This window comes from Ceratotherium simum, chromosome 30, assembly GCF_057802395.1.
Source record: "Ceratotherium simum simum isolate JZ-2026a chromosome 30, ASM5780239v1, whole genome shotgun sequence".
NCBI lineage: Eukaryota > Metazoa > Chordata > Mammalia > Perissodactyla > Rhinocerotidae > Ceratotherium > Ceratotherium simum.
In genome coordinates this window covers 17,936,312-17,954,521 of record NC_141929.1, presented here as the reverse complement: position 1 = coordinate 17,954,521, position 18,210 = coordinate 17,936,312, and the positions used below count along the sequence as shown (strand labels likewise).

At 43.3% G+C, this 18,210-nt stretch overlaps 1 protein-coding gene across 2 annotated transcripts; it reads right to left on the bottom strand.

Annotated features, from left to right (window-relative positions):
• Nucleotides 1-4,267: 4,267 nt before the first annotated feature.
• On the bottom strand, nucleotides 4,268-15,036 carry NOB1 (NIN1 (RPN12) binding protein 1 homolog). 2 transcript variants are annotated; one of them, XM_004431786.3, is made up of 9 exons: nucleotides 14,920-15,036; nucleotides 14,687-14,819; nucleotides 13,010-13,140; nucleotides 10,949-11,020; nucleotides 10,612-10,740; nucleotides 10,306-10,512; nucleotides 9,617-9,714; nucleotides 7,122-7,266; nucleotides 4,268-5,021 (listed from the first exon to the last, which is right to left on the bottom strand). In XM_004431786.3, the coding sequence occupies exons 1-9, from the start codon at nucleotides 14,980-14,982 to the stop codon at nucleotides 4,752-4,754; spliced, it is 1,248 nt and encodes a 415-aa protein (XP_004431843.1). In that variant the 5' UTR covers nucleotides 14,983-15,036; the 3' UTR covers nucleotides 4,268-4,751. The 2 variants fall into 2 exon arrangements, with proteins under 2 accessions (XP_004431843.1, XP_087276139.1); XM_087420013.1 differs by having other exon boundaries at nucleotides 13,010-13,089.
• Nucleotides 15,037-18,210: the final 3,174 nt, after the last annotated feature.

The following is an 18,210-nucleotide window of genomic DNA, read 5'->3' as shown; positions in this document are numbered from 1 at the left end:
CTCATACACTGCTGGTGGGAGTGCAAACTGGTGCAGCCACTATGGAAAACAGTATGGAGATTCCTCAAAAAATCAAGGATAGAACTACCATATGATCCAGCTATTCCACTGCTGGGTATTTATCCAAAGAACTTGAAAACACCAATGCGTAAAGATACATGCACCCCTGTGTTCATTGCAGCGTTATTCACAATAGCCAAGACTTGGAAGAAACCTAAGTGCCCATGAAGGGACGAATGGATAAAGAAGATGTGGTATATATACACAATGGAATACTACTCAGCCATAAGAAACGATGAAATCCAGCCATTTGTGACAACATGGATGGACATTGAGGGTATTATGCAAAGTGAAATAAGTCAGAGGGAGAAGGTCAAATACCATATGATTTCCTTCATTAAGTAGTAGATAACAACAACAATAAACAAACACACAGAGACAGAGATTGGATTGGTGGTTACCAGAGGGGAAGGGGGGAGGGAGGAGGGCGAAAGGGATAATTCGGCACATGTGTGTGGTGATGGGTTGTAATTAGTATTTGGGTGGTGAACGTGATGTAATCTATGCAGAAATAGAAGTATAATGATGTACACCTGAAATTTATACAATGTTATTAACCAATGTTACTGCAATAAACAAAAAATTTTTTAAAAAATCTATTCTAAGTTTAAAAACAACCCTAAAATTTCTCTACAACCAAGCTAGCATTCTGGCTCTGTCTTCAATAACTCAAAATGGAGTTCTCAAATCAGTTGGTAGAAAATTGTGCTTTATGGCCAGCTAGTCAAAACACTTTGATGCAGCAGGTGGAGTTGTTATATACAGTTGTGTGTGGCATCACGATGTTTTGTCAATGGTTTGTCAACGATGGACTGCATATATGATGGTGGTCCCATAAGATTAGCACCATATAGCCTAGGTGTGTAGTAGGCTCTACCATCTAGGTTTGTGTAAGTACACTCTGTGATGTTCTCATGACAAAATCGCCTAATGATGCATTTCTCAGAATGTATCCCCGTCATTAAGCAACGCATGACTGTATATTACCTTTCAAAAAGTTAATATTAAATGCCAAATATATTCAACAACAAATATTTATTGAGTACCTAGCATATCTCAGGCACTGTTCTACGTGGTGAGGATAGAGCAGAGAACAGAATAAAGCCCCGCCCTCAAGGAGCTGACATTCTAATAGTAGGAGATGGGCCGTGTAGCAGACTGTCTTTTCCAAAAATTGCCACAGCAGTATTTTCAGTCTCACCTGCTCTTCCAAAACCTTGACACTTCTATCAAAATGTGGAGTTGAATTCCCCTTCCCTTTAATATAGGCAAGACTTTGTAACTGCTTCAACCCACAGAATGCAGCAGAAGTGATGCTGTGTGACTTCCAACACTAGGTCATGTGAAAGAACTCTGCCTGGATCTCTGTCGGGATGCTTGCCCTGGGAACCCAGCAACCATGCTGTGAGGAAGCCCAAGCTACAGGAAGAGGCCACTTGCAGTGTTATGACTGACAGCTCCAGCTAAGGTCTCAGTCTACAGACATTTGAGTGAATGAGACTTCAGATGAATCTAGCCCCCCAGATTTCAAGTCTTCCAGCTGAGGCCTCAGACATCATGACACAAGCTGTCTTTGACCCACAGAATCTGTATGCATAATAAATGGTTGTTTCCCATCACTAAGTTTCAGGGTAATGTTTATGCAGCCATAACCAGAAAGGCAACAAATAATACTGCAAATGGTGCTAGGAAGAAAGTGGGGAGTGGGGAAGGAGAGATGTGGAGTTTGGGCAGGAGGAGAAATAGCCAGATCACATAATGCAGGGGTTGGCACACTATAGGCCAGGTGCCTAATCTGGCCCACTTTTTTTTTTGTGAGCAAGATTAGCCCCGAGCTAACATCTTTTGCCAATCCTCCTCTTTTTGCTGAGGAAGATTGGCCCTGGGCTAACATCCGCGCCCACCTTCCTCTACTTTACATGTGGGATGCCGCCACAGCATGGCCTGATAAATGGTGCACAGGTCCACACCCAGGATCTGAACCTGCGAACCCCGGACAGCCAAAGTGGAGAGCACAAACTTAACCACTACGCCACTGGGCCAGTCCCCTGGCCAACCGTTTTAATAAAAAAAGTTTTATTGGAGCATTTACTAGCTGTGTCACCACAGATCTTTCATTTACATGTTGTCTGGGGTTGCTTTTGTGCTGCAACGGCAGACTTGGGTCGTTGCAACAGAAACTGATTTTTTTCCTTTACAAATCAGATATCTTTGTTATCTGAAATACTTTAATTTGAAGTAAACATAGTGAAATGTCAAGACTTGACAAGGCTGGGTGTTGGGTACATGGGTGTTATACTATTCCCTACTTTTCTGTGTGTTTGATAGAATAGAATATGAAGAGTAGGAAAAATGGAATGGGCAGTAGACTCTTACCAGGTCTAATCACTCCTCTCTTCTCCTCCAGCACCCTGAGTTCTAGCTGTGTCTCAGCCCATCAGCTGGCACTCAAAAGCATGAGTTTCACAAAGATAGGGGCAGGGGAGACACAAAGCTTTCAGCCTGTTTCCTATGATTTCCACTGGTACATTTGTTGCATAAGAGCACAGAGGGACTAAGCTGAAATCTTAGCCTGGACACGCATAAGCTATCTGACTTTGGATGAGTCATTTAACCTTTTGTAGTGCAAGTACCCGTACCTCATAACAATGACCTATGGATTAAATAAGCTAATGTAGATTACGTACTTAACATACAGCCTGCAATATGGTTAAGAGCTTGAATTGGTAGCTTTTCACAACAGAGTACTAGGCAGCTGATAAAAATCAAGATCTCTGTGAACTGATAGGGAGTGATTTCCAGTAGGGAAAATATAGTATACTACCTTTAGTAGAAGAAACAAGGGAATGTAACACACACACATACTTCTTTTTGTGAAAGAAAACACAAGGATAAATCAGAAACAAATGAAACTGATTAGAGCTTAAGGGGAAAGTCGGGGCGGTGGGGGGAATGGCATCTAGTTCTAAGAATACGTTTTTGTTGTGACTTTATACTTAGTTTTCACTTTTGGACAGTTTTGGACATTTAAAAAAATAGGGGGGCGGGCCAGGTGGCGTAGCGGTTAAGTGTTCAAGCTCTGCTGTGGTTCATGGGTTTGGATCCTGGGTGTGCACCAACGCACTGCTTCTTAAGCCATGCTGTGCCGGCGTCCCATATAAAGTAGAGGAAGATGGGCACTGATGTTAGCCCAGGGCCAACCTTCCTCAGCAAAAAGAGGAGGACTGGCATCAGACGTTAGCTCAGGGCTAATCTTCCTCACTAAATAAATAAATACACAAAAAAATCAGATAGGAAAAATCTTATATTGAATTTAAACCAAAAACAATTAACTCAAACTGTATATCAAATGGATAACGTAACCATGCAGGAAAAAAACTAATTTAAGGAACTTCTGAAGACAGCACTCTGTGTATATACTATTTTTTTTAAAGATTTTATTTATTTTATTTTTTCCCCCCAAAGCCCCAGCAGATAGTTGCATGTCATAGCTGCACATCCTTCTAGTTGCTGTATGTGGGACTCGGCCTCAGGATGGACGGAGAAGTGGTGCCTTGATGCGCACCCGGGATCCGAACCCGGGCCGCCAGCATTGCAGCGCGCGCACTTAACCACCAAGCCACGGGGCCGGCCCTGTATATACTATTGATATAAAGAACTTGGAAGAAATTTTGTACTCAGCAGGTTTGTCCACCAAGTAAACAAAGTTACCATCACTCAGTTTTATGCAGGGAGGACCTAATGATCACTGAGGCAGCATTCCTGCCCAAAGTGTGTAAAACCTCAAAGTAGTCATGAGGAAAGAATCCGTTAAACCCAAATGGAGGGACATTCTAAAAACCTGGCTTGTACTATTAAAAAATGTCAACTTCACAAAACACAAAGGCTAAGAAACTGTTCAGAATTGGGGGGGGAATGCTAGTGACGAACAGTACTGGGACAATTTGGTGAAATCTGAATTGTCAGATAATAGTCATGTATCAATAATAAATTTCCTAAATTTGACCACTGGACTGTGATTATGTGAAAGAACATCCTATTCCTAGGAGATACTTTGTGTACCTGTGTAGAAAGAGAAAAAGCAAATGAATGAGATGTTAACAATGGGTGAATTTAGGTAAAAGGCTGTATGGGAGTTCACTATATTGAACTTTACAGGATGAGTGAAACATTTCAAAATAAGTAAAAAAAAAAAATAAAGAGAAAATGGTAGTTCTTAGTTTTATTATAACAAATTTTGTATATTTTCTTGCAAAAAGATAAATCTAAATGCCTGACCCTTGGGAGTACACCTCAAGTATAAAGGTGTATTTAAATTACCTAAGAAGCAAAAATTTGGTCTATAATGGAAATGCACAGAAGCTTGCAACCACATTTAATAGAAAAATATCATCACTTGGAAGTCTTTAAAGGTTGAAGATTTGTTCCAGGGCACTGTTCTTTCTGTTTTCATCAAATTCCCCTCAACGTGGCAGGAACCCTGGCTCCCTGGATGCTCACAGGCCAAGGGATGGCTGAATTCCACCACAAACCCAACCCAACACACCACGGTGAGTTGTGAAGCAGCACTGTGTAAGCTGGGCCTATTCTTTCCATCCAGATGGCTCTGGAGCTGGCACAGCTGGGGAAACGAGACACCAGAACTCCTTGGCAGCTGCAGCAGCAATCCAGTTTGCCTGTGGAGCTTGATTTCACCTTTTCTTCACAAACTTCTTTCTGGAAGCATTGGGATTTAACCGTCTCCTCCCGGCTCCCAAGGTGTTGTCTCGGACCTGCAGGGTAGCTGACCGGCTGGAGATGTCGTTCTCTGCAAAGGGAGACACCCCAGCTATGTAGTCAGGGGCAAATACATCGGTTTTCTGCCTGGCCTTTCGGGACAGTCGCAGCTGAGGGAAGCGCTGGTCCTCAGTCAGATGGGGGTTGATGGCATATTTGCCTCCTTTGGGAGTGGGAAGCGAATACTGCAAATAAGACGGGAAAGGCCATTAGAAGGACGGGGACCCATATCCATGCACTCAGATCCTGTAAGGTAAAGCTTACCTGACAGCTCTGGATGACGACATCAATGGAGTCTATCACTCACTGCCGATTATGTGCTAAGTCATGACATTCAGCTTCCCACTTGATCCTCACCTCAACTCACAGACGGAAAACCCAACACGGTATTTTGACTACATACCCTCAGCTAAAGACAGAAGGAATTATATATAAACACAGAACTCTAGTAAGCAGGTACCATTTTCACAATGGTTTAGGTTACCAATTCTGAAACAACAATATACATTCTAGGGTTGAGCAAATAAACCAACAATTATGGAAAACGGTGTTAATAAGGGTGTTACGAACATGACGAGGAGGGAGGGCTAGAAGGAACTCTGTAGTGTTGAGCTGAAATTGAAGTTATAAATTCAATTTTTAATACAGACACAGAAATACAAAATACTGACGTGTGCATTTATACACACAAACATATGATAGTAATGGGATCACAGCTTACAGACTAAAATAAAGATCCATGAGACCACACTCATATAAACAAATAAATGGGATAAAGGGGGAAAGTTCCTCTTTACAGCTGAATGCCAAGTAATAAATACAGAAGGAATGATGGAAGTGGACAATCACCATTTGGCAACCATCACTGTAAAAACTGAGTCACGCAACTTTAATTAGTGAGTTAAAGTTTGATATATTTACACAGTATCAGAGCATCTTTCCACAAATTACTTATTAATTACAAATAAAACTTTATAGAAAATTTGTGGCAAAGTTTGAATATGGTCCATAGATTAGATAGTAGTTTGCAGTAATGTTAACCTCTTGGTTTCGCTAATTATATTGTGGTTACATAAGAAACCACCTTAACCAAGTGATCAAAGTTACTATCACCAGTAAATTGGACAACTAATTATCATTTACCTTGACAAGGGGCACTGAGAAGGACAAGCATCACTTCTGGATGTTGCTGCCAAAAAGGCACAGCTTGAATCTAACCACGAGGAAATACCAGACAAACCCACAGTAAGGGACATTCTACAAAGTACCTGGCTGTACTCTTCAAAATGTCAAGGTCATGAAAGACGAAAGACGTGAGAAACTACTTCAGTGTAAAAGAGACTAAGGAGACATGACAATTAAACACACTGTGTCATCCTAGATTGGATTCTGGACCAAGAAACCCCCTTCTTTTGCCATAAAGGATATTTGTGGCAAAGTCTGAATACAGTCCGTAGGTTAGATAGTAGTATTGTAGCAATATCACCTTCTTGATATTGATAATTACATCGTGGTTACATGAGACAAAGTCCTTGTTTCAGGAAATACATACTAAAGTATTATGGGCAAAAGGGAATCATGTACAATTTACTGTCAGATGGTTTAGGGGAAAAAAAAATATATACATAAAATGATAAAGCAAATGTAATAAAAGATTAAACTGGGAAATCTAAGTAAAGGGTAAACAGTAAATATTTGTACCAATTTTTACAACTTTCCTATAACTCTAAAATTATTTCAAAATAGAAAGTTAAACAAAATTCTTCTCGTGCATTTGCAGCACTCACCACACAAGGAGAACTTAGTGCCAGGTCTGCTACACTCTCATACTCACTTGTCTCCCAACCTTCTCGTCGATTCCTTGAAGCAAATCCAGCCCAAGTCCCCCTGTTGTGCTGAGCATTTACATACCCTTTCCCCTCTGGTTCGAGAAGCTTCTGGAAATTCTGCCCATCCTCAAACTCCGGTACAAATCTAACCTCCACCATGTTGCAAATGATCTTCCTCTTTCTGACCCCACAGGCATTTGGCCCTTATTGTTTGCTGCCTGGAATTACTTGTTATTTCTCATTAGACTGCAAACTCCTCAAAAACCTCATGTGGAGGCTATGTCGTGTACTTTCCCCCCATCTGTCTTGGCACCTGGATTAAAGCTTTCTATAACTATCTTGTAGAAACCACGAGGTTTTTGTGTCCTCTCTGTTCGTTTCAATCCTGGTGCTAAGAGGTCTGGCTTTCCCAACCTTTGGCCCTGCTGTTAGGGGGGTGGGACACACACCACTCACCCGGAGGCCCCGAGGATTCAGCACCTTAGGGTTGCGGGAGAAGTGCATATGCAGGGTTCCGTCATCGCTGACGGTCACAGACACCTTCTTCAGGGTTTTGTTTCCACAATGTGAACAGAACACCCGGCTCATGTCAGACGTCGTCCTGGAGACACAAAAGGAGACACACGGCACTGGAGCCACGGGCGGCAAACCCCATCCCCGGAGCACAAGGTGAGTCACGGGCCTCAAAGGAGGAGGAAACGACAATAAATGGGGAATGGCTGAACCACACTGTACACGTCACAGACCAAGGCCACCTGGCCTCACGCTGACATCGTCAGCAAGAGGGAAAAGGCAAATGATACAAGTAGCCAGTAAGTAAGTATGAAAATTGAGCAGAATGTCGTTACATTAATAATGAATTCTTTCCGAACTTTGTCAGGCAATATTCTACAAGTTTAACATCAAAACAATCCTACAAGGCTGTATATCTTCACTTTACAGGTGAGGAAACTGAGGCAAGGTAATGTAGCTCGCCCAAGGTCCCAGAACTGGTAAGTGGCAGATATAAACCCAAGGAATCTGGCTCCAGAATCAATGCTCTGAACATTACCAAACTTTCTCAAGAGGCATAATATTATTAAGTACTTTGTCCCCAAATGTCAGCTTGGGCATTAAGCCAGGAGGTAGCTCTGCAGGTACCAAGAATTTATTAATGAATTATACAGAAACACTGTAACAGCTGCTCTGGTTGAATGGATGTGGGTGTGGAAGGCAGACCCCAAGGCCTTGCCTCTCTCCTATCCGCTCAAGCCCCAATGGCAGATCCTGGTGTCCGTCCTTGAGGAATGCTCCCTCAATGCCCAGTGGTCAGGAGCTGTGTGCAACTGCTAGAGAAGCCAAGTCCTTCACCTGCAAGTCTCCCAGAGTGAACGAGGCACCTCTCAACAGGTGCTGGGAACTAATTATCCTGTACAAGAAACTGTCCAGTCATTGGGGCTACTCTCCCCCATTTCCAAGCATATCTAAGAATAAGTGTTAATTTAGGGAACTTAGGGCTTTTGTAATAAAGGACAATGGCAGAAATGAAATTTCATGAATCAAGGTGCTTTACTGTCATGAGCCTGGTACATTTACGCACTAAAGATCCAGAAGAAGGCAGACGCAGCGTTGAGGAATCACGGGCAGGCCTGCAGGGGATGGCAGGGCAGGGCCCCTAAGCGATGAGTGACTGGCTGTTTTTAAGCCAATAGGGGAACAAGGCTCCAACCAGGCAATTCAGTGGAACAGCACCGGGGGCCCAGCGAGAGACACCCGGCTGCTTCAGAAACCTTCCACACTGGCCTCCACAAGAAGGGCTCCATCAGAGGATCCACACGACGGCCACCGAATCTACGGGATGGCCGGAAGCCGCGGTGGTGTAGGTTTCCAGGGTCACGCACCAACAGCAGGGCTGTAGCACTGTTTCTTCCACTTCAATCGGCTCTCTGGGGTCCTGGGGCCTCACCATAGAACACCAGCCCCCACAAGAAAAACCAAATCAAGAATCGAAAAGAGATGGAGAGAAGGGCATGGGTGACGAACTAACAGTTCACCTGAACGAAGCACTTCCCATGTACCAGCTACCATACTCTTATGTGATTATCTCCTTAGTTCCTCACAACAATCTTTTCAATTTTATGTAAGAAGAATCTGAAGCACAGAGGAGTTAATAACTTTTGGAAAGTCACACAACTAGTAGGAGACGGAATCTGGATTTGAACCCACGTAGTCCAGATCCAGTCTACTTTTTTTTTTTTTTAATTAATTAATTAATTAATTTTTCCCCCCAAGCCCCAGTAGATAGTTGTATGTCATAGTTGCACATCCTTCCAGTTGCTGTATGTGGGACGCGGCCTCAGCATGGCCGGAGAAGCAGTGTGTCGGTGCGCGCCTGGGATCCAAACCCGGGCTGCCAGCAGCGGAGCGCGCGCACTTAACCGCTAAGTCATGGGGCCGGCCCAAGAGTCTATTTTTTTTTAAATAGAAAATTTCAAACATAAAGTAGACCAAAGAGCACAATGAACCGCCACAGACCCATCACCCAGCTTCAACAACTATCAATTTGTGGCCATCTTGCTTCATCACCCCTACCCCTACCCACTCCTTCCACTTTGTGTATTACTTCAAAGCAAACCCCAGACATCATTCCATCCATAAACATTTTAGTACTTATTGCTAAATGATGAGGGCTCTTTGCTCCAGAACCCACACCCTTAATCTTATGCCACTAAGATAAGGACTAAAAACATCCTCCCTGCATTTGTCAGGTGGGATGTCACTAGCCATCTCTGTCCAGGGGTTTCAGTGCCCTGGTTGGGGCAGAACCCAACCCACCTAGGAACGACGAGGTGGAGGTGGGGGGAGTACCTGTATACTATGCAAGGTTTTCCTTCAAGAAGTTTATAGAAGGGCTAGGAAGAGAGGAGAGTGTTCAACAGAGGGGCACTGGGTCCCGGTTACTGGCTACGTACTTGAAACAGCCGTGGCAGCGTAAGATATAGCTACGGGCCTCCCGGATCAGCATGCCGTTCACCGCCAGAACGTGCAGCCCCATCTGAAGCAGGACATTCTGCAACCAACAAGTTAAAGCGGAATTGAACCAGAGCAAAACCAAATTTTCCTTTAACATTTGTATAATTACATATAAAAGAACTTCACAGAACCTGGTTTGGCTCATAAAGGGCTTTTGCTAAGGAAAAGCAAGCTTACGATGCCTCTTAAGACATGTAGACTCGGGAGGAGGACCCAGATTTCTCTGATCCCCAGAGCTGCGGTCCGTGCTCCTCATTTTGCCAAGGCCCCTCAGAGACTTATATTTTGTCAGAGCAAATATACTCAGTCCTGGGCTGGAAACCTTCTCTACTTTCTCCAAGTACTTAACTGAGCACACAACATTATACACACTGAAAGAAAAGCATTAACAGACCAAGAATATTAAATATTAAAAATCTAACATACTATATAAATCTTGTCAGTATATTATGATTCGCTAGCCTCCAAGCCAAACTGAAAACTGCCGAACAGCACAGGTAAAGTTTCTAGAATCAGGAAAAGCAGCATCACACAACAGCTCTGTACATACCCCTGAACCTCCGAGAGACCGCTGCCCACAACAGGTATGACACAAAGTCCAGGGCTAGCGGATGCCCATTCCACTCACCTGCATGGCGAAGTCCGTAGTCACACAGCCAACCTGCACATCCTTCGGGACGGCGCACTGCTCCATCTCCCGCTGGATCTGCTTGATGTTGCTGGGGGTTATCCACCCACCCCCATCGTCATCACTATCTTGTTCTTTCCTTTCTTCAAATCCATTCTCTTCCTTCTCCTCCTCCTCCTCACTTGCAACCTCCTCACTTTCATCAATCTGAAACATTAACAGAATTTACAGGCTCCCAGCCCACAGGAGCAGCAAGGAGAAGCTACAGGGTTGTCATCAGGAGGAGATCACAAATCAGGGCCTCACCAGCAGCTCCTGCAGCTCACGATCAATATTGGGCAAAGGGTTTTTCCAGAACATGAAGGAACTGAATTCTAGGTCCTCAGGCTCACCGGCTGGGTGTCCATGCTCTACTGTTTCTCGTAGGGGTTTAGGCTGAGGTTAAAATAACAATAATTTTAAAACCTGAAAACTGAGAGAGTTATGGATGAAGTGACTTATGACATACAAGTCAGATCAGACAGGGCTGGAGAAACTGTGACATCAGTCTAGGTAAATCTAGTTTGCTGTAAACAGACAATTTGTGGAGATATGACATGAAGCCGAAAAGAGCATGAAGAGCATAGCTCGTCTAAGAAATTACCTTTGAGGGCAGATGGAAACCAGAAATGTGTAGAGGAGTTTCTGGGTGCTGATTCGATGAACTCACTTTAATCTTTAAAAAGAAAAGAAAAGAAAAAAGTGACAGCCCTAAGCAAAGAAATATAGTTTGAAAATTCAACATGGAAGAATAATTAAAAAAAAAAAAGAAAACAAAATATTTCCCCCCTAGTTACTGAAATAAAAGATATTCAATGTCTTAATAAAATTGGAAAACATAAAAATAAATACATATAAAGAATTATTCAGTGATTCCATTACCACCAAATAACCACTTTGGGACATTTCTTTTTGTCCTCATACATAAAGCTGTAATGAACACCACTATGTGTAAAACTTGGAAGCATCTTTGATTATATCCTTAGGATAAATGCCTAAGAGCAGAATTGCTGGGTCAAATATATTATGCTGTTTTAAAGCTTCTGATAGAAAATATCTAACTCCTGCCCAAAGGCTGTAAGAAAGGGCAATCTTTAGGAATCACAAATTGATGGATTCCAAGTGGAAACTCAGCTACCAGTCACAGAGTCAGAGTTTACACAAAACTATGCCCTTCACCCCTATCCTCCCAAAACAGTCTGGTGACATGCAAAAGTCTGTATTTAGGCATCACTTTTTTACTTTTTGGATTGGAGGACTCTATACCTGGTTGAAAACAAGTGAGGGCAGTTCTAACTAGTATAGGAATGTGAGTCCACCAAAGTTTTGATGACTTTAGGCAGAGAATATCAAGCAATTCTCTGTCAACACTGTTTGAAATAAATCATTATAAAGGTTAATTATTTGGATTCCAAAATCCTCTGGCCTGGAAATTTGGGCGCAGACACAAATCCACTGGTCTCTTCAACCTAGTTAAGGAGGGTCAGTCCCTAAAAGTGCAATAGGAACCCAGAATTTTGATGGTAGCAAAGGTTAAGAAAAAACCCAGAGGGGCCGGCCCAGTGGCACAAGCGGTTAAGTGCGTGCGCTCCACTGTGGCGGCGCGGGGTTCACGGGTTCCAAACCCTGGGCACGCACCTACGCACCGCTTGTCAAGCCATGCTGTGGTGGCGTCCCATAAAAAGTGGAGGAAGATGGGCATGGATGTTAGCCCAGGGCCAGTCTTCCTCAGCAAAAAGAGGCGGATTGGCAGGTGTTAGCTCAGGGCCGATCTTCCTCACAGAAAAAAACAAAAAAACCCAGCAAGTACTTAGCATTCCTTCTTGCTTGCTTCTGGAAAGAATTCTTTCTATTTAAAAAAAAATAATGAGAATATAGTTGCTTTTTACTCTCTTTATGCATTTTTAAAATTTAACCAACTCTTCCCAAGAACCTATAGATTAAAAGAGACTGAGACACATTCGCTAATTGCAACGTATGAACCTTATTTGGAACCTGATCCAAACAAATAAACTATTAAAAAATTTATAAAATAATTGGAAAATGTGAACATTAACTGCATATTTGATGATACTAGAGAATTACTATTAATTTTGTATAGGTGTAATGATGCTTTTGTGGTTATTTTTATTTTTTTGGTGAGGAAGATTAGCCCTGAGCTAACATCCGTTGCCAATCCTCCTCTTTTTGCTGAGGAAGATCGGCCCTGGACTAACATCTGTGCCCATCTTCCTCTACTTTATATGGGACACCGCCACCGCCACGGCATGGCTTGACAAGCAGTGGTGCGTCAGTCCGCGCCGGGGATCCGAACCTGCAAACCCTGGGCCGCCGAAGCGGAGTGCACAAGCTTAACTGCTATGCCACCAGGCCGGCCCTTGTGGTTATTTTTTAAAAGAGACACACCTTATCTTTATCTTTAGAGACACACCAAGAAATATCTATCAGTGAAATACGATGTCTGAGTTCAAAATACTCAGGGCTGGGGGTCAGCAGAGATGAAAACAGATAGATCATGACCTGATTACTATGGAGACAGAAGGATGGGGACACCGGGTCCATGCTACTATTCCCTCTACTTTTGTATATCTGATAGTTGCCATAATAAAAAAGCTAAAACTTAAAACAAAAAGTTAAAATAAAACTAACAATCCTCCTGATTTACCTTTTCTGGTTCTTGTTTTAGGTGAGACACTCCAACAAACTCTGCTTCCAACTGGTAGGTAAGTGCCAGCACTTGGATATCTGTGGCAGAGAGGCTGGGATAGTCTCCAGTCTTCTTAGAAAACTCAGTAACTGTAAACACGAGATTCCCAACCTCAGTTAGAGGCAAAAAGCCATATAACCTTGGATAACCATCATGGAAGTAGGATAAGAACTTAAGATCAATTGCCCAAGAAAAACCTCTTAACACTTTCATCCACTTCCTAATCTTTTTCTACTCAGAGTTGAGACATTTGTATTCTCTATCATTAAGATTCACGCCAGTTAGGTTTACTGTGACATCCTTATCAAGTGCAGATCAAGGAACAGGAGAACAAAGTGAACAGAAGGTCATCACAGAAAGCATAACACTTTCAAATGAGTAGAGTTCCTTATCTAGGCTTTGGGAGTATATTAGAATAAAAGGTCTCTTCTCTCCTAGCTCTAAAATTCTTTGATTCTAAGTAACAATTCAGATTAATAGAATGGATGATCAGATTCCAAAATGGGATGGAAAGTTAATTCAACCAATAACTGTTGTAGTCTATGATGAAATAAAAATATTGGGTTGCTTGGTGACAAATATCAGACAGCTTTTGTGCATAAAAAAACAAAAAAACCCCACCCATGTTCCTGGTTAACACACAGTAAATGCCAGCTGTCAATACTGTTATTCTCCTGAGACACCAAAAATAGACACGTACAATAAGATTTTCTGACACATTAACAGAAATGAAAGATGTTGTCTTCTACACGGGCACAAGGAACCAATGTAAGCAATGTATATTGCTCACATTTCCTAAAAGGCAGATATTAATTAACACCAGCTAAAACTTATTAGGCACTTACTATGTACCAGGCATTGGGTTAAAAGCTTTTCATTTCAACCATCAGCCAAATCCTATGAAGTAAATACTATTAGTATTTCCTCAGAAAGATTGCATAACTTGTCAAAGATCACACAGCTGGTAAGTTGGTGGAGAAAGCTACAGAAGTCACAAACTACTAACAATAGGTGACAACATATCCATTATCAGCCTCTAAACCCTAAAACACTTCCAACAACCTAGGACCTTCCCTGGACATCATCTCCTTGATCCCTAACGAGAGAACAAGGCTGACTCCTAAGCCAAGTGATAAACTGTTTAGCTTTCTTTCAGGACTAAAGCCTAAGAGTCATCCCTTTTTCTGACTTGAGGCTGGCCTCCATATCCAAAACAGTCATCACTCTGATCTACTGAAAAGAAATGGGCCAGAGTAAGATACCTAGGTTCTTCTATTTTTAATCCAAACAAATTTATTGAATGCTTACAAAGCGCTAAACACTACGCTGAGTGACACATTCCCCACCTAATGCTCCCAGCAACCTCTGAGGTAGGTGCTATTATTATTCCCATTTTACAGATGAGGCAACCGAGGCCTAGAGTCTGCGTGATCCACCCACGGGTACACAGCTAGTAACTGGCATGGCCTGGCTGACTCCTTTCCCAGGAAGCCTCTCTCCCACCACGATCTTCTAGAACGTGCTGTTTCTAAGTCAACTGCTGATCAAGTAGCCAGACCCCAACCCGCACCCGAGCCGTTCCATGTGCACCCTGGGACCCAGCTTTCCCATCAACACAGCGGCAGAAGCACTCACCCAGCCGCACGTACTCCGGGCAGGGCTCTTTGAAACGCAGCTCGTAGGGCAGGACAGCAAGCCGCCTGCGCGTGGCCTTATCCCGAATCTCGCTGACCACATCCCGGATGGTGTAGATGTTCTTCCCGATGTCCTGCAGAGAGACCGGTCCAGCTCACACCCGACCGATTTCCCGCGCTCCTGCAGGGGCCGCCAGCCCAGACCCCGCTCCTCTCCACCGGAGCGCCCTGTACCTGTAGAGCCGCGTCCCGCAGGAAGGCCCCGGCATCCGCCACAACGTGCTCCACCGGCGCCATCTTGGCCGAACGAGCCCGGACCGCGCATGCGCAGGGAGCTTGCGCCGACCCCGGCACCCCAATCCCGACCTCTGGGAATCAGGAAGAGAAACTGCGACTTAGCGGCGCCTCCTGGCGGCCGCGCCGGCATCTCCCGCCTGAGGGCTACCCGCGCGCATGCGCGACGTCACCGGCTCCCCAGCCGTAGAGACGTAGGCGGCGTCAAACCTTGGCGGACACGTGAGGAAACAGGCTTCAGCATCCGCTCCTTAGCGCCTTCTTTACTTTTAGATGTGAAACTTGTATCTATTGTCAGTGTTAAAAGTCAATTAAACAGATAACCTAATTTAATGATCACATCCACCTTATGAGATAGGTGCTATTTTACAGGCAAAGGATAGCTACTCAAGAAGCTAGGTCCTGCTGAGGTGGCTAGTAAGTGATTGTAACAAGAGCCTCTTGCTTATTTATTATGCTATACCGACCGTTGCTTACGTACACCCACTTCATTTTGAGTAACTTGGGGCCAGGGTCTATGGCTTATGTACCTTGATATCCTTCTCCCCCCTCCCCTAAGCTAGGCACATAATTTGCTAGCAAATAATTCCTTGCTGAATCGAACCGAAGGGGTTTCAGATGACTTCTAAATTCTTCAAATCTGAGCTTCCATAATTATGAGATCTGGCCTATTACAAATTCATGCTTGCGATTTTGGCTGAATGCTGACATGAGTTTTCATTCATTCGTCTTCAGCGATGTTGAATTATTCCGAACCACTGTCAAGTCTTCACTCCAACATTATCCCTCGATTGTAATTTATCCATCCTACCTCCAAAAATCCTTCAGTGCCCTAAGGGTCCCCTTCAGCAGTTGCCCAAATCCCTTTTCTTTCCCCAAACATCTGTCTCAACTTTTCTTACCCTTCAGTCTCTTCAGCCTCCAGAGTCAATGGTTCCTGCCCCACCTGCCCTGCCTGAAGTAGCAGGGGTGAAGGCTGCTTCTAATTTTCTAGTTCATCATACCAATTTTTTTGTTTTTATTTCTCAGCTTTCTCAGTTTCTCTGCAGAATTTGACATTGCTGACTCTCTCTCCTTTCTGGACTGTCTCTCCTTGCCTGACTTTGGTGATACTTCATGATTCTGGTTTCCCTGCCTCTCTGATGGCTTCTCACTCTCCTTCACTGGACTCTTCTGCCTTGTACACAAGACACCCTCTGCAGATCCGTCTTGGTCCCTTTGTCTAAGTTCTTTCCTTCAGCAATACTGTCTATTCTCAAGGCTTCAATTGTCACATTATAGGAATGCCTCCCAAACCTGTAAGTCCAATCCCCGTTTATTTTCCAGCCTATCCTGGAAACATCCATCTTTAAACTTTTGGGATCTTCACTCAGGAGGAAGGTTAAAACAGAGGTAATTATCCCTCCCGCCCCTGCTTAAACTTTCTTCACTCGGTAGAGTGCCTATTTTTACTAATGGCATTACCACTAACAAAGGCATTCAAGGTAAGAATCTCTGAGTCATCGTGATTTCCACCCTTACTCTCAACCCATATTCCTCTTGATGCTACTTCTGAAATGTTTGGGGTGCCTGGGTCCCCTCTACCTTCATTCCCTTTACTCTAATCAAGTTTTTATCTCATGCCTAGAAAGGGTAATCCACTCCACACTAGTATTCCAATTTCTTTTTCTTCAGCTGATTTGCCCTTGTTGCCTAAAAAGGGAAGGAGGATGGAGGAACTGGACTCCATAATAAAAGAGGTTTATTGAAGTTGGCGACAATAATTCACTAAACCTTAAGATGAAGAAGAATGATTTAGATCAGTGGTTCTCAAACTTGAGTGTGCATCCAGGCACACTGGATTCTGGATTTTGATCCAGAATCACCTGGAGAGCTTGCAAAAACAGATTGCTGGGCCTCATCCTCAGTTTCTGATTCGTAGGTCTGGGCAGGGCCTGAGAATTTGCTTTTTTAATAACTTCCAGGTGATGCTGATGGTGCTGACCTGGAGCACACACTGGAGAACCACTGATTTAGGGGGCAATAGTCGGGAAAAGAAAGATCAGATTTTGAGCCATTCATTATCTAGTAAACACTAAGAATTCTTACTAATATAAAAGGTTTCTTGACACATTGTAGCTTTTGGCATTTTTTATAGTATTTTAATCCCTTTTCTCTTCCCCTGTAACATTAGTCTCCAAGCCCCCTAAAGCCTTAGGACTCTCATTTATTCAACAAATAGGTATTGAGAGCTAAGTTAAACCACCAGGGGTTGGGTGATATAATAGCTATGAACAAAATGATATTTTGCATAGCGTCTAGGGGCATCTTCAGAGTTTATGACTTTGGAGCTAGAACTTGAAGGACAAGTAGGGCAAAGACATCGAGGTGTGAAAGTCCAAGGGGTGTTCAGGAAATTGAGGGTGGTGCCTGTGGTAACACAGGGTGTCTGGGGACAGGGTCTCTCAGAGGCAACGTGAGCCCCGACACACTTCAGTTTTTTGAAGCTCATGTTTTTTTAAAAGTCATAAAAATCTAAAACATTATTATGAAACTTGTGCTCACTGTAAACAGCTTACATTAACAAATTAACACTTTCAAACACGTTTTTGAATGTAGGAGGACTCAATGGATAACTCATTTGGAGATAATGTGAACTTTTCCGTGTGAGGCCCTTTAGGAAAGAGCAGGGTCTTGCTTGTGTGCCAGTAAAGATCTGTGTTTATTTCCAGGACTGGAAAATGTAGAGGCTACAGAATTCTATGCTTAGCAGTGGGCTCGGGGAGAGAAAAACTTGACGCAGAAAAAACACTATGTGAAGTCAATATCCCTAGAATTCTTCTGGACTTTCCTGGGAGAGTCCTGGACTTTCTTGTCTCTTCCTTTGCCCTTGTTTTTTCTTCTGCCTGAAAATTCTGCCAGCCAATCACTGCTTAGTCTCCAAGCAGCAGCTCAGTTGTCCCCTCTGTAAACTGATCCCTGATCACCCAGATCAGATTTTTCCCCAAGGACGGATCTGAACTCTTCTTTCTCACCACACTTAAGACATTTCAGTTCTGTCAATGAGCAGTTGTTATTTCTGCTTTGTGTTGTTAATTGTGTGTCTTACTTCTTTAAGTAGGTCGGAGGTCTGGGACTGTGTTTTAGGGGTCTTTTTACTTAAATGAACATTTCAATTGACTTTTTAACTTTTGGGGGGCCCTTTTATGATGACATAGTTCAGATTTTTTACGTGTCTTTTAAAAAAATCTC

Coding starts and splice junctions, on each gene's coding strand:
- NOB1 (XM_004431786.3), bottom strand. CDS start 14,982: ATGGCGCCGGTGGAGCACGTTGTGGCGGATGCCGGGGCCTTCCTGCGG. Junction 14,820..14,919: donor TGCGGGACGCGGCTCTACAG/GTACAGGGCGCT, acceptor GTCTCTCTGCAG/GACATCGGGAAGAACATCTA. Junction 5,022..7,121: donor TGAATCCTCGGGGCCTCCGG/GTGAGTGGTGTG, acceptor TCTTATTTGCAG/TATTCGCTTCCCACTCCCAA.